This window comes from Vespa crabro, chromosome 21 (genome assembly GCF_910589235.1).
Source record: "Vespa crabro chromosome 21, iyVesCrab1.2, whole genome shotgun sequence".
Classification (NCBI taxonomy): Eukaryota; Metazoa; Arthropoda; class Insecta; order Hymenoptera; family Vespidae; genus Vespa; species Vespa crabro.
In genome coordinates this window covers 1110001-1133317 of record NC_060975.1, presented here as the reverse complement: position 1 = coordinate 1133317, position 23317 = coordinate 1110001, and the positions used below count along the sequence as shown (strand labels likewise).

At 31.5% G+C, this 23317-nt stretch overlaps 2 protein-coding genes across 6 annotated transcripts in view; one reads left to right on the top strand and one right to left on the bottom strand.

The window, feature by feature from the left end:
• Positions 1-110: 110 nt before the first annotated feature.
• On the top strand, positions 111-16711 carry LOC124431307 (solute carrier family 41 member 1-like). 5 transcript variants are annotated; one of them, XM_046979043.1, is made up of 8 exons: positions 111-969; positions 3863-4200; positions 9004-9436; positions 9635-9814; positions 10533-10972; positions 11584-11804; positions 11965-12311; positions 12513-16711. In XM_046979043.1, the coding sequence occupies exons 2-7, from the start codon at positions 4151-4153 to the stop codon at positions 12303-12305; spliced, it is 1665 nt and encodes a 554-aa protein (XP_046834999.1). In that variant the 5' UTR covers positions 111-969; positions 3863-4150; the 3' UTR covers positions 12306-12311; positions 12513-16711. The 5 variants fall into 5 exon arrangements, with proteins under 5 accessions (XP_046834999.1, XP_046835000.1, XP_046834997.1 ...); XM_046979041.1 differs by lacking the exons at positions 111-969; positions 3863-4200 and adding exons at positions 6112-6465; positions 8173-8455; XM_046979044.1 differs by lacking the exon at positions 3863-4200 and having other exon boundaries at positions 114-969.
• Positions 16712-17852: 1141 nt separating this feature from the next.
• LOC124431355 (RNA exonuclease 1 homolog) overlaps positions 17853-23317 on the bottom strand; it is a 5832-nt gene continuing 367 nt past the window's right edge. Inside the window, exons 1-9 of the mRNA XM_046979181.1 lie at positions 23296-23317; positions 21147-22852; positions 20637-21024; positions 20399-20562; positions 19791-20255; positions 19378-19675; positions 19065-19227; positions 18695-18954; positions 17853-18577 (exon numbers count right to left, since the gene is read on the bottom strand). The exon at positions 23296-23317 is cut by the window's right edge and continues 367 nt beyond it. Of these exons, the coding sequence (XP_046835137.1) occupies positions 18492-18577; positions 18695-18954; positions 19065-19227; positions 19378-19675; positions 19791-20255; positions 20399-20562; positions 20637-21024; positions 21147-22852; positions 23296-23317 (3552 nt within the window). The 3' untranslated portion in view covers positions 17853-18491. The remainder of the gene's footprint in view (positions 18578-18694; positions 18955-19064; positions 19228-19377; positions 19676-19790; positions 20256-20398; positions 20563-20636; positions 21025-21146; positions 22853-23295) is intronic.

Genomic DNA, 23317 nt, shown 5'->3' with positions numbered 1-23317 from the left:
CATATAGAAAGAGAGAGACAATGATAGTATTAACCATATTTATTGTTTTGTTTATTTTTAGATATAATTATTTCTAAATAATATATATTATAAGAAGAAAATATGCAAAAAAAAAAAAAAATAATAGAAGAAAGAGAGAAAAGAAGAAATCATTCTAGGATTAAACGTTTCATGCATCTTGGCTCCGATTTAGCTTGGTTCGTACCACCTACAGACTCCTCTCTTCAGCGTCATTGTTATCGTCATCATCATCATCGTCATCGTCATCATCATCATCATCATCATCATTATTATCATCGGCTGTGGCCAGTAATCGCTCAGCGTAATCGCTCAGCGCCGTTTTCATGCGCGGCCCTTTCAGTCTCGTCGTGTCTCTTCGTTTCTCTCACGGCGATCTACCAACGTGATTCTCTCACTCTTTCTCTCTCTCTCTCTCTCTCTCTCTCTCTTTCTTTCTCTCTCTTTCTCTGTTTCTCTCTCTGTCTCTCTCTCTCTCTATCTCTGAATGAAATAGTTAGATCTCTCAGTGCCAACTATCCCTCCGCACCCGTCGGATTGCGTCTCCCGTTCGCGAAGATCGTATCTATCTCGTAAGAAATCAAATTGATATCAATGAAAAAAGCCGCGAAGAAAGTTTGATTTTTAACATTAACGTAACGTCAAAGTGTATTCACATTATTTATATATATATATTTACCGCTAAAATAGTTTCCTCTTCAAATTTAATCTTTATTTTAAGTATGTAAACGTTTATAAATGTTTATCAATGATAAAAAAAAAGAAAGCACAATATCATCTAATGCAAATTTAATTGATCTATTTATGAAAGACTTGAAAGTGTCGTGTGTGTGACGACGTAGGTCGATGCGACGTTAAAATGTGGGAAGCTCGAGTGCGTTCCTCGTTGCGGATAAAGAAAAAGTGTGTTCGGAGTGAATCGGCTTGTAGCTGACTATAACTTAAATTTATGTGAGTACACGTTCCTTTTTTTTTTTTATTTATTTTTCTGTATTATTTGATATATATATATATATATATATATATATATATATATATATATATATATATATGTGCGTGCGTGTGCGTATGTGTGTGTATCTATGTATGTATGCATGTATATATATATATATTTTTTTTTTTTATATCGGAAAATTATAATTAACTGATAAAAGAAAGCTGGATTTGATATAGCGCATAGATATAAGTTATTATTTAAAAATAATACTATGAGATACGAAGGTGTATATTAAAACGTATGTTAAGTTATTGGTCCTCATGGTCGAACTTAAACACGTGCAGTAATTTATCAATTTGCGAATATGTTACGGAAGTCCTTAGCGTTGGCCGCGAATGCTTTTTATGTACGTCGAATGTAAATGTGTTTTTTGTTTTTTTTTCTTTTTTTTTTTTTTTTTTTTTTTTTTTGACAATTATTCCGAGCCTTCTACCTTTTCCTTTTTTTATTTTCTTTTATTGTTCGATTTAAGGACACACATATCATCCATTGCTTCGTGTGGATCGAAGGGGAAGTTTGAGAGTTTGTCGATATAATTTTCTATTCCTTTTACTTTTTTTTTTTTTATTTTTTGTTTATTTATTTATTTATTTGTTTTTTTTTTTTATTGATTCGAAAAGAAGAAAAATATCGATATGTGTGCAGTCTGTATCACGATCATAACACTTGTTAGATTACGCGTGATAATATTCGTAGAAGATGCATATACCTTAAACACACACACACACACACACACACAGAGAGAAAAAGAGAGAGAGAGAGAGAAAGATCCTCGATGTAAAGTCAGTGCGATCGTTATCGCATGTAATACATAGAACGTTCCTCTCGTTACAGTCCAAATGCCGGCTAAGTTGCGTTCAAGGGTTAGCAATTGAAGAAGCAAGTGTAAGGTAGCATTGCGTAATTCTTTCGAGAATTTCGTACGGATGATACTATAAATACGATTTTCTAAATTATTTCTAAATTGTATATTTAACAGGTGAAGATTTTTTCTTTTTTTTTCTTTTTTTTTTTCTTTTTTTATTTATTTCTAAGTAAAATCGCTTATTAAAAAAGTAAAGAAAATTATTGTAGAAGAAATAATTATTTTTTAAGAAAAAAGAAAGTCTTTATCATTTTAATCACGTCATATATATATATATATATATATATATATATATATATATATACTCACACAAAATAATGACTTTTGGTGATAATAATAATAATAATAATAATAGTAATAATAATAATTTTTTCCAATTTTCTTTTTCCTTGAATCTTCACATTTGAAAATATTTATGGATTATATTCGTGTGATCATCATTTTCATTTGATTCGATTCGATCTATCGATCACAGGTAATAAAATTTGGAGAGAATAAAATTTGTTGACACTCCGTAGATGATCCTGAACGTCATTGCAATGTCAACTATACATATATATATATATATATATATATATATATATATGCATATATGTATGTAGGTATTGTATGTACGTAAGAGTGTATAAGACATCTAATCTCAGTTGTAAAGAACGTATTTAGATACATACGTACCACTCATAAGTTCGCACTCGTTTAAAAAGAGACAGAACGATCATTCATGATCGACGATAATCTATTTCAACATTCTATTGTTAATATGTGATGATAGTGATTATAGGTGTCCCTTGGATTTTCTTTAGGGAAAGAAAATTTTTAAAGTTACGTGGGTGGACTGTCATCGTGTAATGCCAAGGAGACGTTTAAGTTTCTAATTTTATACGAAGGATGTGTATGTGTGCTTGCGTATGTATTATTTCGATGAAAGCAAATTACGTGTCACTGTGATCTTTGATGTTGATCCATTTGATCAAGAACATGATAGGTCACAAGAGATCAATAATATTTTTATGAGAAAGAAGATGACTTTATGAATTGTTTAAACATTTTTCATATCTTTTTTTATCTAAGATATTTTTAAATATTAATTATTTAATAACAATTTATGTGTATATATATATATATGTACATACACATATATGTATACATAAATATATGTATATATATATATATATATATATATATATATATATATATATGTATACATATATGCATTTATAATAGTATAAGTCCTATTTTTGTTATTGTGATTTCAAGTATTACAAATAATATGAAGAAAATATTTTTATCTGTGATTCTTAGAGGAAATTATATTTAATTAAATTATCTTTCTTTTATTTTATTTATTTATTTATTTATTTTTCTTTTTTTGATGTTAATTAAATTTATATCACTTTTAATAAAACTAATAGTTCATATATATATATATATATATTGAATTATAAGTTGATAAGAAGTAGAGAGAAAAAAATGAAGTACGTATTTAAAGAAGAGGTATGCAACTTGTTGAAGCAAAATGGTGCATATGTATGTACCTACTACGTGTTCATCGTCGAGATCGAAATCAGTGGGAAAATTGCCAGAGAGATTTGAATAACGGAAGAAGATGCATTCTAGTCACATCAGACTTGACACTGTCTGTACTTTCAATGTCAAAGTGAAATCTTCCTATGAATCATTTACTATATATGTATATATATATATATATATATATATATATATATTTATTTATTTATTTATTTATGTTTATAAATAAATAGAGAACATTTTTAAGCAATAGTTTTTCTCTATAAGATAAATAAAAGCAAAGTAAAGAAAAGAAGCTTAACTTGAGATGAAGTCGTTCAAGTTTGACAATCATATCTAAGTTGTTTTGTTTGACCTTCGATCAAAGTCCAATACATATATATATATATATATATATATATATATATATATATGTGTGTGTATATGTACTTTATTTAGCTGTTATTATTTATTAGCAAACGGAAAGGAGATATGTAAAGATTTACAAGTCATCCAGCGTAAACGAAAACCTTCAGTACAGAGACATCGTCTGACACTCGAAGGATCAAGAAAATTTTCTTTTGACATGTTTCAATCTTTCATGAATCAAGTTCATGATTGGATCAGACAAATCCGTGGGCCTTACGAATGGATGCATTTCTTCATCTTCATAAGATAAAAAAAATCGAATTATCTTATGCTGGATAATATTTCCTGTGACACTTGATCGCAAGATTTTGAACGGGACCAGAACAAAATCAAAAATGTGCATACTTGGATACTTGCTCAAGGAATTATTCTACAATGATTTTGAGTGAGTCTTTATTTTTCTTTTTCTTTTATTTATTTATTTATTTTTTTTTTCTACATCCTCCTTCTTCCTTTCTTTTTTTTTCCCCTCACGATTTTATTACTCGAACAATCATTTTTATGGGCGAAAGTTTTCATCGTTAAAATTAAAATAATAATCTACAATCTCTTAGCATAATAATGATTACTATCTTGGCACGTAATTCAAAGTCATAGAATTCATTGAATCGCGTTTGGGATAAAAAAAAAAAGGATTCTACAATAATTTCAAGATCTACAAAGATCTACTGTGATAAATTGGTTAATCAATATTTTTAATCGAACGATTCTATCGGCACGCAAAGAGAGTGATAAATAATAAGAAAAATAATGAGATAAAAAATGTAACTTTTGTCCGAGTATATGAAAAATATACTACGACACAGTCATTCTAAGCGTTTTTGTAACCCTCACATAATATTGTTCTGTCTTTGTCAATCTCGTTGTCACAAGCTCACCTATCTGAGAAGGGTAATGTCATTCTCGAGCGAAATGCGAGCGTTTAACCCGGTAATCAGAAAAGTGAGGCTACATGGATGTGACCTAGTCCACGAGCTTACTAGAACACAAATTGCCATGTCGTTGCATTATTCACGCTCTTGTACGTATACGTATATGTATACGCGCGCGCACGTGATGTGTGTATGTGTGTGTGTGTGTTTGTGTGTGATCGGTCTCTTACGTCTCCATTGTCGAAGTAGGTACTTACATCTAACGCGTAACACAGGATATGATTATGGACACGTCAGTGACCGAACTTTCAAAACGAATTTTAAGATCCGTCCTTGGCAAACGAAATTTAAAATTACTTCAAAAATGTCTCCGAAATTAATTAGAAATTTTCTCTCCGTTGAACCATTTAAATTCGATTTCAAATTCGAATTGCCTGAGAAAAAAAAAAAGAAAAAGAAGAAATGGAGCTCCAACCACGCGTTCAGTAATTGGATATGTTAATATTGACTCGCGTTATCTATAAACGAAGAAAGTGATTGACAAATCTGAAAGATGACTTTATCATCAAACAAAAGGAAAAGAATGTGATATACGGATGCTTTGATAAGAAGATCGATAAATTCGTAATATCATTAAATTGAGATAAAGATCTTGAAGTTTGAAACGCGCGTTAAAACGACTGTAAATGTATGTTCTCTCTGTAGAGTCAGTGACGTAATCGGCGAACTTTAACAACGACAATGGCATATGACGTATATGACATAACAGATGGAAACAATCCGAGTGAATCGGGGAGAACGTAACGAAGGAATGTAAACGAATTAGTAAAACAAATCGTTAAAAACGCCGATGAAAGTCGATTAAGAACGAAGAAGAAGAAGCCTTTGAAAAAACTAAATCGCATAGGACTAATAATAAAAAGAAGAAAAAGAAGAGGAAAAAAAGGATCCTTCGTTGAAAAATAATAGACACGAAGAAAGAGAGACAGAGAGACAGAGAGAGAGAGAGAGAGACTCTTGCACCAGGTGATGTACTTTTGCTGACGTCATCGTAACAAATTGAATGACGTAATAAGGAGCCAAAGGATTCCATCCAGACAAGAAAATATCTGATCCTTTTTATAGCGCCACCATTGTTATTACTACTACAATTACGGCTATTACTGGTTCTACTGGGTACTACTACTGGTGCTACTGATGCTACTACTACTACTGCTGCTACTGCTGCTGCTGCTGCTGTCACTGACAGCTATGCTAAAGCTCCTCTCTCTCTCTCTCTCTCTCTCTCTCTCTCTCTCTCTCTTTCTCTCTCTCTTTCTGTCTCGTACGTTTACGATTCGTTCTAACATAAGCGCGGAGTATGGATCGATAAATTCGCGCTTGCCCCGTACGGTTTTACCTACACGGCGATTGTCCGAAACTAGTTTTAAGAAGGCAGACGTGATGCACGATCGGGATCAGTCGCGATGTAACCGCAGCATGAAACGGCCTCGTACCGGGCCACCAGGTGACCGCCATCAAATGTTCGACGTTGGCTAATTTTGTTGGCCAAGTTTTTCCTAATCCAACTTCGGCAGGAGAGGGAGAGAGAGAGAGAGAGAGAGAGAGAAAAGAGAGAGCGAGAGAGAGAGAGAGAGAGAAGAGAGAGAGAAAGAGAGAGTGAGAGAGGGAAAGAGAGAAAGAGAAAGAAGGAAAGAGAGAAAGAGAAAAGAAATTTTTGTTCGATTACTTTTCAACGTGGGAAGACGAAAAAAGAGAAGGACGTACCTTGGGGTCAGGTAGGAAAAAAAAGAGATAGATAGATAGATAGATAGATAGATAGATAGAGAGAGGGAGAGAGAGAGAGAGATAGAGAGAGAGAAAGATAAAAAGAATGAATCGATCACGAGAAAAACAGAGAAAATGATAATACGATAGAAACATTATTATTAATACTCTATATCTGTTCTATTCACAATCTGTCTAGTGATTAATTAGGGGGTAGTAACACGTTGGAAGGGTAATACTTTCACGTGGGCGTCTCCTGAAAGGATATACGCGCCGGTCCATTCAAGTAATGTTGTTTGATCTAAAAAAGAGTTTTGTCTTTTTTTTTTCTTTCTTTTTTTTTTTTTTTTTTTTTATATTATCCTTTTTCATTGATTTTTTTTTCTTCTCTAATAATAGAGAAAAGAAGAAACTCCTCGATCTTTTTCACCTGGTTTACATTCATGAAATTAGCACGGGAGAATATCGCTCGATGGGGTCACTAGAGGAGTAGAGAAGGGGTTCTCGAGTAAGAACTAGAACAACGGTAGATACTCTCTTCTCGAGAGTATAGGTATCTATGTGTATGTGTATAGTATACGTATATGTGTGCATGTGTGCATGTATGCATTCTGGGAAGGTCGTGATCGAGTCGATTGCGCGTAGGTTAAGGTTACGATGATCTAGAAATCCATATTGCCGCTGAATATATACGCTTGTATATTCATTAACTTGTTCTGCAAGCCGGAAATGCGCCAACGCTTTTTATTCGTCGTTTCTTTTACCTCTTTTTTTTTTTTTTCTTTTTTTATTTCCCCCTTGTTTCATTCTTTGCTCGTAGATTACGGGTCCGTGGATCGACGATATCGTAGTTAAGTTTTCTATTCAACGAATTTGCGTTCCGCAATAATTGTGATATATATCTGTTCATCTGTCTATCTGTCTGTCTGTCTCTCTGTCTGTCTGTCTGTCTATCTGCTTGTCTGCCTATCTATCTATTTATATATCATATTTATATATGTGCCTGTCTGTCTCCCTTTTTTTCTTTCTTTCTTTCTTTCTTATTCACGTATGCTCATTCGACCTTGCACAAGTCTAACATCAGGTTTCATTTTCAGTGTGTAGGTGTTACTAATTTTACGACTATACAAATCGAAAATCTCATTGTTCCTTTTTATAATTCTATTAAGAATATTAAACGACGAGTAAGTTAAATGAAACACGAAAAATTCTAACCGATCGAAAAATTGGTTTTGTAGATGTTATTAAAACGTTAAATTAATGATTATCGAATGTAGGCACGATTTAACGGCATACGATTGATACGATAAAATTTAGAAAAAGAAAAAAAGAAAGAAAGAAAGAAAAGCCCGCCTTTTTTCTTGTTTCTTTTCCTTTTTTCTTTTTTTTTTTTTTTTTTTTTTTTTTTTTTTTTATTTTGTTGAAACAACAACGAACAATAGAATTGAGAAAATTCTTTCGAATCTTTAGTCTGATCGTTATCATCATTTTCCTGCTTTTCTCGTGACGTGAGAAACGTGTATTAAAGAACATATTCTCTGATTCTCAACATGATTTACAGTGGTTCCAACGAGGAGCCAAATCGAAGAGATAGCGTCCCTCAACAGCGAATTACGTAATTTACGTTTTGTTTGTGTCCTGGAAAATTATATATATATATACATATATACATATATATATATATATATATATATATATATATATATCTGTATATATAGACCTATATGTAACACGAACGTGTGTCACACGTTCAGAGAAAGAAAGAGAGAGAGAGAGAAAGAGAGATAGATAGATAGAGAGAGAGAGAGAGAGAGAGAGAGAGAGAGAGCCTTATCATTCTTTGAAAGAAGAAGAATGGCTATATATTCGTGGGTACGAGTAAGACGAGGCCCTCAGTAGGAAGATGATAGAGGGCCAGGTACATCAACTTCCGGTGAGGCTACCGCCCGACAAAACGCAGCCTGTTCAAACAACCCAGCCGAACACCGCCAAGTTCGAAAAGTATGTCGATGTGTTGAATTACGTATATATGTACGAGAAAGTTATAGGGAACTTTAAGGGAAACAAAGAAAAGGAAAAAAAAAGCGCGATGGGGTGGAAAGGGAGAAAAAAATGGGACAATCGTTAGAAGTGCCGACGACTGTGATTACAAAAAAAAATATATATATATATATATTACGTTCGCGTAAAAAATATATGTTGTAAAAGAAGAACGGAGATTGGGTTGAGTAATGGTTTTCGGAGCAACAGGTTGCTATGTATCACGAATCCAGTTTTTCATTTTTATATTATTTTACTTCTTTTTTTTTTTTATTTTGTCCACTCTTTATTTCGAATCTCTTCCTTTCGCGTTACTTTTTTTAACACGAACATTTCGTAAAGGATTGTAACTTTCTCTGATTCTGGATAAAATGAAAAATACAAAGATGGGACTTGATAAAGATGAGCGGTGTGCGTGTGCGTGTATTTTGTTTTTTCCTTTTTTAGAAAAAGAAAAAAAAAAGAGATCGGTGTCCGTTCCTTACGAAAAGTTTATATTTTGTCGACAGTGAGCAATGTAAGGAGCCTCTGCTTCCGGAAAAGCATAATTCCCACAGGATGACACCAACCGATGGCCGATCACGCACAACTTCAGAATCGAATGCCACAGTTGGCACCAACACAAACACCACCATCCCCAACAACAATAACAACAACAGCAGTAATGGCAGCGGGAATGGTAATAGTAACGGCCCTAACGTGACCAATTCGGTCACGGCCAATTCCACCGGCCATGAGGAGTGTATGGAAGTGACGATCTTCGATGAGAATTATGATAACAACCGTCTTCCTGATGTCGTCGCTGAAAGTAAAATCTACGGAGTGTTGGACGAGGAGGAGCCAACGGAATCGTACTGTGCCATAACTATTCAAGTTTTCATACCATTCCTGATAGCTGGCCTTGGCATGGTTGGAGCTGGACTGGTCCTCGATTTGGTCCAAGTATAAAAATTCTTCAATAATTCATTTAAACATTTAAGATGATATTTCGAAATGAACGTTTAACTCTAATCGATATATCAAAGATCGATATTTGAGCTATATAATATTGATCTTGACGTTGATATTTTGATATCACTCCGATCGAAACATTTTCATTTATATATATTTTATAGAAATGAACTTATATCTGTTTCACAGCACTGGGTTGTGTTTGATAAAGTGAACGAACTGATGATACTGGTGCCAGCACTTTTAGGTCTTAAAGGTAATCTAGAAATGACTTTGGCGTCTCGTCTCTCTACACAAGCGAATCTTGGACACATGGATACGCCTAAACAACAGTGGTACATGATCGTTGGGAATCTCGTTTTGATACAAGTAAGATTTGTCTCTAAGTACTAACTAATACATTATCAATCGTGTTCTTCTTTCTTTCTTTCTTTCCTTTTCTTCGTCTTCTTCTTCTCTCTTTTTTTCTTTTTTTTTTTCTTTCTTTCTCTTTTTTTTTTTTTTTTTTTTTTTTATGAAACGAACGCTTCAAGCTATTTGCTAATTATCAATGACACGTTACGTTACTTCATTTGAATTTTTCTTTCTCGTTCTCGGTTTATCTCGACGGCGCGTCTACATTGTTTACACTTAATATCTACGTTTACTTTTCGTAGAAAACGCGTTTTACTTCGATGCGAGATTCGCGAGAACCGTTTTCCTAGCTTTTTGATTCGATCGCATATTCTTATTCTGAATGCGATGGTGAAATACTGGCTTATCTGTTGGCGCCAGAATTTTATTTTATTATGTATTTAACGCTTTGACGATAGTCGACCTTCGACAATCTACACGCGTAATTGCAATATGATCTAAACAAATCGAAACGAGATTGATTGACTTCGGACTGTAAAAATAGCTACTTGTTTCGTTTATTTTTATCGTGAAGATTATGTCGTTGAAAAAAAAAAAAGAAGAAAAAAGAAAAAGAAAGAAACAAAAATTAATAAATATTCTATACATTTATATATTTCGAATCATTAAGTTTTATTAATTGAATGCACTGCGATATCACTTGATAATTACATATTATTTTTCTTTCCAACAGTGTCAAGCTATAGTCGTTGGTTTTCTGGGCTCAGTCGTGGCAATTGTTATGGGTGCCTTCCGTAATGGTACAGTTTCTTTGGATCATGCATATCTCTTATGTGCTAGCAGCCTAGTAACAGCATCCTTGGCTTCCTTCGTTCTCGGTTTGATAACCGCTGGCGTCATAGTCTTCTCACGTCACTGTCACATCAATCCTGACAATGTAGCAACACCGATAGCTGCTAGTCTTGGTGACATCACGTCTTTAGCCCTTCTCTCATGGATATCAACGATCCTTTACGAATCGATCGATAAACAGGATTGGCTGGCACCACTCGTTATTGCATGCTACGTTCTTGTAACACCACTTTGGGTTTGGATTGCCAAGAGAAATAAATATACCAATGATGTGCTCTATTCTGGATGGACACCTGTCATGGTTGCCATGTTGATCAGCAGGTATTATTCCATTTATATTATTTGAGAGAGAGAGAGAGAGAGAGAGAGATCATTATTATAATTCGATAATTAAATTCATTGTAATTCGATTGTAAAATGATTATATGATTTATTTATATCCATACCGGGACAATTATTCAAAATGATATTTCTTTCTTTCTTTTTTTTTCTCTTTTTTTTTTTTTGTTCTTTCTTAATTAAATTTTCAAAAATGATTATTAAAATGTCATCACATTTATTAGATTGATTTATAAATGATCTGTTGTTTTGTTCTAACAATATCTCTACTAATATCCCATATAATCGTCCACGGTTATTTATAAATCAATGAAATATTTTTAACATTTGTCGCTCCAAGCGAGCTTTAGTCTAGATTTGTTTTGGCAACTTCTTACGCAATAAAACTTTCGTACGTTTTACGAGGTTTTCTTGAAATACGATGAGTTTTAATCGGTTAGGCAAACAAAGTATAAATAAACGAGCTTAAAGAAAAGGAACAGAGAGGAGAGAAAAAAAAAGGATAAAAAGGGAAAGAAAAGAAAAGAAAAGAAAGGAAAAGACAAGAAAATGGAAGATCACAGGAAAATAAAGGAAAATTTTTATCGTTTCAGTTGCGGTGGTTTGATTCTTGAATTCATGGTATCACGTTTCGAAAATCTCACGGTTTTTCAACCTGTTATCAATGGAGTTGGTGGAAATCTTGTTGCTGTACAAGCTAGTAGAATATCAACGGCTCTTCATAAGCAAGCTGAACTTGGAACGCTTTTGATACCACCTGGTCAAACTCATCCTGTCATTTTCATTACACCAATAGCTAATTTCTTTGGCAAAGGTACTCTCATGGATATTTTTTTTTTTACTTTTATTTAACCTTGAATTAAGTCTATCAAAAAATATTCTTATTTTTATTACGTTAAAATAACTATCTATCGATTTTATTCTGATAATATTAAATAATATTGATAAAATTGATATCGATCAATTTGTTTTAGGTATACATGCAAGAACAACAAGAGTATTGATGTCTATGGTGATACCCGGTCACATAATTTTCATTTATCTAATTAATTATATGAAAGACGGTAATACATCGTTAACGCCTCTATTCGTTTTCGTATATCTTTGCGCTGCTGTATTACAAGTGGCTGCACTTTTGTATATCGCCTATATAATGATCCATTGGATGTGGAAAAGAAAAATAGATCCTGATAATTCGGCAATACCTTATTTAACTGCTATGGGTGATCTACTTGGCATCAGTTTACTTGCTATCGCCTTTCAATTTTTATATCTCGTTGGTGATCAGGATTACGATGATCAGATGAAGCCCTGAACGTGTGTAAGCCTATCTTATGCAATTTTTCGAATTTATGTAATTTTTATTCTCCTTAATTCGTATGACATTTCTCTATATTTTTTTTTCTTTTTTTTTCTTTTTTTTTTTTTTTATACATAAATAATTATTACGATTACTAACGCAAAACAAATTGTACGATATACATAATTAATTAATCTATTAATATCTTAATTAATTTTCTAGGAAAAAAAAGGCAAATTCATCGGTCCAACAATGGCGTATAAATAATAATAATAATAATGATAATAATAATAATAATAATAATAATAATAATAATAATAAAAATAATAATAATAAAAATAATAATAACAATAATGATAATCATAATACATAAATAAATAAATATAAAACGCTCTCGCGAAGAGTATGCTGATAAACGTGAAAGGAAGGCATTTCAAAGTGGCTGTGGTCGTATGAAAGTATACCATACTGAATCAATTATTATCGATCTGCCATTTCGTCGAAAGGCCTATAAGAAAAGGACGAGCTGTTTAATATTTCTCTCGGTGCTCTTTAGCTTTATTTCTAATACAGATAAGGTGAAGCAAAGAGAGGCAACGCTTGAGATATTCACATATTCGATCGTTGTAGAAGCTTCTTCGTTGATCCTTTGAAGAAAATTTCAAAGGGAAATTGGGATTGTTATTAAAAGATACGAAGATTATAAGAAGAAGAAGAAGAAGAAGAAGAAGAAAAAAAAAGAGAAAAAAAATGCCTTAACGATCGATCGATCGAGATTTCATGCGGATTAACGAACAAATGTTATAATTACGTTTCGATGCGCTTTGTTTCGAGCTACTAAATTAGATGACTTTTTAGAATCTTTTTTGCATTAACGAACGGATTTAGAGACCTAATCGCGGAACGAATAAAAAAAAAAAAAAAAAAAAAAAAAAAAGAAAGAAAGAAAGCAAAAAAAAGAAGAAAGAAAATAAAGAAAAAGAGAAAAGAAAAGGAAAGAAAAGAAATCAATCGCTGGCTGATAAATTTTCATCTGTATGTACATAATTTATCATCAGTTCAGACAATATTTTTATTTTCCCTTTATGCTCTGTAAGGATATTCGTTAATTCATCGAAGTTCATTCTTAAATTCGTTTTCTTTTATCTTCCGCGACGAGACAATTGTCATTACCAAAGAAAGAAAGATAGAAAGGTAGAATGACAGAAAAAAAACCAAAAAAAAAAAACCAAAACAAAAAAAAAACAAAAAATAAGAAAACAAAAAAGATTCCAACGCGTATGTGTCTTCGACTAGTTGCCTTCGTATACGATGAGAGATTAGCTAGTTGTTGTTAATTGTAGCTGCCCAGGTGACCTACTATTTTTGGAAGCTTTAAACAAGCTCACGAGTCAAAAACACGATCCATTCTAATAATCTATAAATAGATTAACACAAAAATAGCATGTTCCGATTATTTTCAATTAGACAGAAAAACAAAAGAGAAAGAGAGAGAGAGAGAGAGAGAGAGAGAGAGAAGAAAAAAAAAAAGATTTATCATCATCATCGTGCTTTCTAATCACAAAAGAGATAGATATCTTTAACGTTATCTTCATAATTAGAAGGTAAACTTAGAGTGATTTAGAGAGAGTATACCTTCAGGATCATACGTAATTATATACTATAGTACACAGAGTGTAATAAATATTTGCGACGAAGAGGAGAGGGGAAGGAAAAGGAGGAAGGATCGTCGTGTAATCACGATTTTATTTTTGAAACTTCTCTTAACGATTAAAATATACTTATATTTCGAAATATAGATATCATAAATCTAATCGTTTAGATGAGAGAATTCGAAGATTTCGATCAGTTTGTTTAACATACGACATCTAACATATTGATCGTTTTAGAAAGATCGGTGTCATGGTGTTAGAGGGAGAGAATTAAGTATTTTGAAATTCAGACAAGGATGAACCTTTGCCTGTTTTATTAGATCGATCTTTTAAAATATAAAAAGAGAAAGAGAATGGTGGGGATATGAGAAAGAGAGAGAGAGAGAGAGAGAGAGAGGGAGAGAGAGAAATATGGAAAGAAAAAAGAAAAAAAAAAAAAAGAAAAGAAACTAGTAAAACTAGTGTATCTCACTGTTGTTTATAAATTAATTTTTTCTATTCTAATTCATAAGTTCTCATGATGAACGCAACTCGCTCCGATCGTTTTTAACATTTTAAAAAGATTTCCTCATGTCGGATCGATTAGACAACGTTAGAATTAGAATTCACACTCAGCGATATTAACATAAGCGCAACGTCTTGTACAGTGTATGCTATATATAGTAATGAGTATTTTGTAAAGAAAAAAGAGCTGTATTAGAAACACGTGTACGTGATGTGTGTATATATATATGTGTGTGTATATATATATATATGTATATATATATACACACACACGCATATAAGTATTAGTATGATTAGAGAGAAAAAATGGAAAAAAAACAAAAAACAAAAAAGAAAAAAACAAAAAGAAAAAAAAAAGCAAAAACGAAGGCAAACTTTCACTTATCTTCGAATTAATATCGATAACATTCGTACGCAGAAGATATCGTAACTACGAGATTAGAAATTTTCTTTTTATCGTAATAAAATTTCTAAGCGTTAATGTGGTGAAGCAATGCCTGCCAAAGCTATTATATCAGATTGTTTTAAAATTCGCACTATGTTTCACTCTGTAGAACGTTACGTACGAATGATATATATATAAAAATGGATAAGACTAATATTTAGTCTTTCTGAATATGTAATAAAAATTCTAATCAAATCAGAGTTCGTGCTTAGTACCAGATCATTCAGTATTATTCTTTAATGCTATATCAATGATTTTGATGAATAATTTTTCAAGATTCATCTCGTGTCGTATCTCATTGAGATAAAGAGAGAAAGAGAGGGATTGTAATTTTTTAAAAATAATTACTTTCCAGGAGAGAAAAATAGATGTATGATTCTAAATTGACGACACGAATTTAGAAAAATTGTTTGGATATCATTAGAAACAGAAAACAAAAAAAAGAAAAAAAAGGACAAAAGAAAAAAGAAAACAAAAAGAAAATATCAAAGAATATTATCAACGGTGTATTATAATGTAGAGTTATATAGTGAGATTATAGAAGAGGAGCAAAGAAGCACAATTAAATATAAAAAAAAAAAAAAAAAAAAAAAAAACAGAGAGAGAGTGAGAGATGAAGAGAGCGAAGAAGGGTGTAATATAGAAAATTTTCATGTAAAAAAAAAAAAAAGAAAAAAAATAAGAAAAAAAGATTGAGAGAGAAAGAAGGCATTGTTCGTTTTGCATGAGTCCTTGCGATAGATAATTCAATGCCAATTCACTTCCTCGATGTATGTGTGTACATTCTTTATAAGAGAATTCATTCATAAAATTAATAGTCGACGTATATATGTATATATATATATTTGTGTATATATATATATATACATACATGTACATATTTTTCTTAAGCACATAAAATAAAAGAAAAACTTGTGAAACGAAGTATATATCCTATACGGGTCATTCCATGCGAAATCGATCATGCTTCGAAATAAGATTTCTTATTTTATTCAAAATCAAATATGTTAAATATGTAAATATAATTTTTTCTTTTTCTTTTTTTTTTTATACAGATATTAAAATACTAGAAGTATATAAAAACAAAAAAAAAAAAAAAAGCAAAATGCATAAAGTAGCATAGTCCACGTTTCTCTTTTGAAAAATGATATCCTACAAACGGTACATTCAATTGCAATGATCTTCTCTTTCATTTTCTCGAAAAAGATCGAACTTTTAATAAATAAGTAAATAATATTGCAACGAACGTGATTATTTAACAATACTTATTTTATTTTTTTGTGTTTTGCTTTTTATTTACATAAGATTGATTTATAACATATTAAATTTTGAAATAAAAATTGAAAGGAATCTTATTTGAAAAAAAGAAATGATCGATAATGATCCATACGTAAAGGCAGACAATAATAACATTCACGAGAACACGAACGATAAGAAATATTTTGTGTATCGAAGTTGAATAGAAGATAATAATGAAAAATCGAAATTTCTTTAACACAGTCTGATTTAGATTTAGAAAGTGGAAAGATGAATGAGAGTGAGAGAGAGTGAGAGAGAGAATGCTAGATAGATAGATAGAGAGAGAGAGAGAGAGAGAGAGGGAGAGAAAGAGAAAGAAAGAGTGATAACATAGATTTTTGTCGTTTCATTGCACTGTTATTGATCGCAAAACAAGAAGATGTAATTGATGCTGCTGCCACGTATAGTAGGATCCTTATTGCAAATAATAAACAACAAATCTGACCTCAATTGTTGATATATTTCATGCAACATCTGTTTCGATAAAATAAATAAATAAAGAAATGCAATGGACAATATCATTATGAGAGAAAGAGATATTTTATATATATCGTTGAGAGAGAGAGAGAGAGAGAGAGAGAGAGAGAGAAAAAAGAGAGAGAGAGAAATAAATAAATATAGAATTCTTTATATAATATAAAATTAATTTATATTTTTGCAAAAAAGAAAACAAAAATATGAGACATCTTATCTGAATGATATATGTTCCTCTGATAGATTACGTGCTCTTAAAACGTGACGTCAAATAATTAAGATTTCAAACGTTTTCATTTATTTTTAAAAACAAATTTTTTTTTTATCTAATCGCAATTGATTTTTATATATATATTATCCACGTGAAAGAGCTACTATATGAGATAAAGTAGATAGATTAATACAAATAAATAGGAGAATGGTGATATTTTGTAAAACAATATATAATAAAATCTACATAGGACCATTGCGTTTATTATTATTGATTTAATATAACTCGTGTATATATATATATATATATATATATATATATATATATATATATATGTATATATGTATATATGTATATATATCATTTGTTGAGGCTTTGTTTGCTTTTTATTTATTTTTTTTTCATTTTTACTTCCTTCTTTTTGTTTTTTTTTTTACAAAAATACAGCGGACATAGAATCGTCTAACATACATAATGCATTTATATCTTTTATATATATATATATTCTTTTTTTTTTTTATTTAAGATCGATATTATATTGTATTAGGTATTGCAGAAACAATAAGTTGTGCATATGTATACAAATATATACAGTTTCAGATCGTTAACAATTTTTGCAAGACACAAAAGAAGAAATAAAATATTTTTTAAGATATTGCCACTAATATTACTACTACTACTACTACTACTATTACTACTACTACTACTACTAGTAGTAGTAGTAGTCAAAGATAGCATAGAGTGAAATAATGTTTTTTTACAAATTTATTATCTGATATATCTCTTGGGTAAACAATCGCATTCAATCTATTTATAGCAATAGAAGTAACATCTGTGTACAAATCGAATAATATTCACGTCTCGTTCAGAATTAAAATTATATATTTATATATATATATATATATATATATATATATATATATATATTTTTTTTTTTTTTATACTTTTTAAGGTCAGGTCAGTGAACAAACAATTAATTAACTCATCTTGTTTCTTTAATGATCTAAAATATAAATAGGTAAGAATAACGAAGTACAAAAATATTAATCGAAATATCGCGACACAGATATACGCATTTTTTAAGAGCCCGACACATGAGTTTACCGCTTCTTTCTTTTTTTTTTTTCTCTCTTTGTTTTGTTTTTCTTACTAACAAACTAATAATTTATATTCATAAATATAAAAAGATGAAATTGTGATATATCATGAATGATATTACAAGCTATACGAAACTGCACGTACGAACATTTATCCTGAAAAAAAAAAATGATTAGAAAAAGATGTATACTGTACACTTTTCTCTTGAAAAATGATACATCTCTAGGAAGTTAGTGTGTGTATGTGTATGTCTGCGTGGTGTGTGTAATATATATACATATATATGTACATATGTATGTATATATAAATATAAATATATATATATATATATATATATGGTGTATATATATTTATATATATATATATATTTATATTACTAACAGTTAGCGTGTCGCGTAATAAGAAGAAAATGAAAAGAATGATATAAAGCTGTATAATCGATACAGCGCAATTTGTTATTTTATTTATTTGCAAATAATTTTCATGTGATCTTTTTTCTTTTTCTTTTTTTTTTGTGTTTATTGTAATTTAGCTTCTTCTTTTACTTTCCACAGTACCAATTCCATACACGCTACAGCATCTTCTTTACTATCATGACCACCAACTGTAAAACATATTCATCAATAATTAGGAATCTTGAATAATTTAAAGAGACGTATATACGTACATTCTACAATTAAATTATAATATATAATATATTTTTGAGAAGAAGAATATTCACCGTCATTTTGTATAATCTTTCTTAAATAATCAGAACAAAGATTTTTTAATGCCCGTTTCTGAGGATAACCATTTCTATGTGGAAACATGACACTGGTATCTACCACAGTATCATGAAGTAACCTCAGTGCTTTGAAATCATTTTCAAGACTATGACCTACTAGTATAGTTTTATTAGAGAACATAGCAAGAAGCGTAGCTTGAACATCTAAAAGTGTTGTCGTTACATCTTTCATATCTTCTTCTGTAATCCCTGAGAACCTGGATCATATCATATCATCACATCGGCATAAAAAAAGACGATTAGTTATTTATTTTTTTTTTCTCCCTTTATATTAATGATTTAGAAATTCAATAACAAATATGATTACCTTGTATTGTAATCGATTATTGGATTCTGAGGTTTAACTAACGTTTCGTATATAACATTGCATTCATCATTAATAACTGTTACCCTTGTCAATTCTAATCCTTGCGTGGTATAACACATCTCGCAATCGAGCGCATATACACCTTTTTCTTCTTCGGGGCCATCTTTGAATGGGATAATAATAATAATAATAATAATAATAATAATAATAATAATAATATTAATAAAGAAAAAAAAAATTATCAATGACATTTATATTAACAATAGAAAAATGTTTAGATATTAGTGTTAGGAAATATATCGTGCGTATATACCTTTCGGTAAAGTTTTTATATAACCACGAAGATTTTCATAATCAGTATAATCCCATACGTGTGATTTAGCGTCGCAACAACCAGTAGCAGATCCATATTGTTGACAACAGCTATATTTGCCTTCTCCTCTGATCGTAAATTTTTTTCCCCAATGATATATACAATTCTGTTGCTGTACAGGAAATCCGTGTCTATCAACCATATAATTTTGACCACATCGACTACAAATTCTTTCGTTAGGCACTTTCGATAGTACAGTTTGATTACGTGTGTTTATAACATAAACTTTAGCACGTCCCTGATACAACAAATAATGATACATTAAAAAATGATACATCAAATAATTCATATAAATGTGTATATATATATATATATATATATCCACACAGTTTTCATTTGCAATTGATCTTTACCTTAGTACCATCTGGATGAGGACGAGGAAATCCATTATCTTGCAATTGTTCTTCAATCATAATCCATTTTTTTAACATACTATACAATGCTGCTCCCTTAAAATCGGTTATTGCTTTTTTAGTTTTCAACACACTCCAAGAACCTTTCGATTTTCCAGCGAGGACAGCTTCGTGTGATACAGTACCACTAGCTAACGTTGTACTACCATCCGATGATCGATTTTGATCTACCTCCTTTCTTAATCTATGTGCAGCTAACATACACGAATTTTTATATACGGGAAGTGCTTTACATTTTTCATGACACGTAAATTCCTCGCGTACAGCACGTTGTGCAGCGTCCTCACTGTTCGTATAGATCTGTACGCATACATCGTGCATAATGTTAATATAATACTGACGAACATTTAAAGGGAACTTTTGCGTTGTAGGTTGAAGCGGTTCTGGACGTACAAGCTGCGGTACCTAAAATCGTTTTTACGAACGATTAGATAATTTGAGGGGGGAAAAAAAAAAGAAAAAAAAAAAAAAACAAGACAAGAAAAAGAAAAAAAAAAGGGGGGAAATTTTAATTATATCCCCTATTAAAAGTATTTTAACGTTCTTACCACTTGTGGAACATGAGCAACTCGTACACCACCCTTACTAGTTTGAGCTATAGTTTTACTATCACCTGCTTTAGCATCAGCCAATTTTCCTACATTCTCTGCAACTTGTTTCTTCTTCAATGCAAGAGACATAGCATAAGGTACATGGGCGATTCTAACTCGACCTAAAACGATATAAATATAATTATTTTTTGCATCGGTTAAGAATGAATTACGTTAATTTTTTATTGTCTCTAACCATGTCCATTCATTTGCAATTCATTATTATTTATCGTTGAAACGGACTCGACTGACTCATCGTTTACGGCATTGACAGATTGTATTGCTGGCGGAGATATTATTTGAGTTTTATTACTAGCGGCCATTTTTTCGGCAGCCTTTTCAGCGGCCTTTTCAGCGGCCTTTTCAGCGGCCGCTTCCCTCATCAAACGCCATCTTTCATACATTTTCTGTTGAGGATTTTGAAGTCTTTTAGGCGGTTGACTCGGACCAACCTGTCGCAATATAGAAGTAGCTGCCGAAGGATGTGCCACTCTCTTTTTACCAACTTCCTCATTATCTTCATTTTCTACTTTAGCAGATTCCTTAATCGATACTACTTTTGGATGATTGGAAACTTTATATTCCTGAAAAGAGATATCAATAAAATTGTTAATGATATAAAAAGACAGATATATTATATGTGTAACAAAAGAATTAAAATGGGAACGGATCAGGGAGGAGGAATCAGAAATAATAATAGATATACTTGAAAGATTTTAAGACATTCCTCTTGCACATCATGCTCAGAATCGGACGAATCAAAAATAGCTCTCTCGAAAGAACCTGGTATGGATTCGGATGGGCTAAGAGATTCTCTTTCATCGGGCAATGTATTTTTTTCATCGCTATTATTTTCCTCGTGCTTTTCTTTCTTAGATGGACTACGTGTCCGATCTCTCGATCTAGATCTATTACGTGATCTAGATCGATGATTTCTATGACTTCTATTAGATGAATGCTTATCAGACTTCGAGCTTGAGGTATATGTTTTTGATCTATGCCTCTCATGTTTATTACTCTTATGTTTATCTTTATTCGTTCTTTCAACAGATGAATCTTTGTTCCTATGTCTAGAACGTTCTTTCGATTTATTTGTAGAATCTTTAGAAGCATGACTACTGCTCTTATTTTTTTCTTTATCTTTATGAAATGACGACGAAGAATGTTGTTTGTCCGTTGTACTAGATTTATAACTCTTGCTTTCCTTACTATTTTTCTCTGAGCGATTATGGTCTTTTCTGTGCTTATCACTACTTCTACTACTACTTCTATGACTTTTCTTAATCATATCGTCCTCTTTTGTTCTTTCCTTATGCTTATCGTCGTTAGACTCTCTTCGTTTCTTGCTTTTAGTTTTTTCGGCGGTAGTATCGTCGGCATTACGGTGATTATTAAATAGTTCATTTTCTACGTCATCTAGTTTCCTTTTCTTATCAATGACCTTTGTATCGTGTATATTGTCTCTTTCTTTCTTTTCAATATTATGAAAAGAAGTTTTGTCAACATTAGATAAATCCTTTTCTTTGGTATCATCCGGCATAGGTTCGTCGTCGGAAAACTTTGGCTCTATATCTAAACAATAATCTTGCGATTCCTCGCTCGGTACTGTGCTAAGAGCGGTCGTTGCGGCCGTTAATATTTCTCCGATCATATCAAACTCAGGCTCGAATTGATCCAACACAGTATCGTCCAATTGTTGAACATTTTTCAATGGAGCTTTTACCTTCTTTGGAACGTATTCTTCTCTTCTCTTTTTAGATTTTGGATAATAAGCTTCTTTGACTTTAGGTATAATGTTGTCGTTAGAATTACTATCCTCGTATGAATTTGACGAGGACGAATCCGATTTAAATGTTGGTACATAACTTTGTACAGAATCTTGGTCGGAGATACAAGAAATTGCGGTAGGTTTATAAGTTATCTCTGTTGTTTGAGAACTCGTTGGATCTTTAATTACGCTCAGCCAGGGTTTAATTCTATCAGGAGATGATTTACGTTTTACAGCCACTCTATTTTCTCTAGTTGGCATATAAGAAACAACTGGTATATGCCTCTTCTTTAATTCCGCTATAGGCGTTGGATTGTAAACACAAGGAACAGGTTTTGTTATGGTCGTAGGAATATTCATATGCTTTCCAATAATATTACTAGCAGTTATTTCTGACGAAGAAGCAGAGTCAGAAGTTAGGGACGGTTTAAGCCCTTCTACCACTTGAGAAACTATAGTTTTAGAGAATTTATCTGTGTCTGTAACTTCTTGATCTGCGAGCACCTTTTTAACAGCTTCCGTTACCAATTGTTGTAACATATCAGAATTTGAAGCTGCCATGGCATTTACCTTTGAACTTTGAGTTTGACACGTTGCCTGGGTCTCCACCATTCCAGCCATTCCTGCTGTACCTCCTGCATCTTCTAAGTGATACAATAATACAATATGTATTACATAATGGTACAAAAATTACGAATTAACAAATATTATACTTTTAACAAGTACAAAGCGACAAATAAATGAAGAATTATTCAACAAATTGTTCAACAATATTTCTTTAAAAAAAAAAAAAAAAAAAAAAAAAAAAGAGAGAATCGGGATAAAACAAAAGAATTAGGGAGGAGGGGTGTGGGGCAAAAATACAAGAAAAGGATTTAAATAATCATTGAACATAGGATTCGATCGATTCGACGAGATATCGTCAGATTGAATATCTTTTGTCGTTATTAATTTTTCTAATAATTTAACGATAAACATTAGTAAACAAACAATTAATTATTATCGATAATCTATTGAACTATTCCAGGTTATAATGAGAACGTTGACTCATGACTGAACGTTGATCTTGATTAAATGTTGATCTTACCTCGTTTAGCATGTTTAAAATG

Excerpts from the sequence above, each read along its gene's own strand:
- LOC124431307 (XM_046979041.1), top strand. The coding sequence starts at position 8,358 with ATGATAGAGGGCCAGGTACATCAACTTCCGGTGAGGCTACCGCCCGAC. Across the intron at positions 9,437-9,634 it reads TGGTCCTCGATTTGGTCCAA|CACTGGGTTGTGTTTGATAA; the intron begins GTATAAAAATTC and ends TCTGTTTCACAG. Across the intron at positions 10,973-11,583 it reads GTTGCCATGTTGATCAGCAG|TTGCGGTGGTTTGATTCTTG; the intron begins GTATTATTCCAT and ends TTATCGTTTCAG.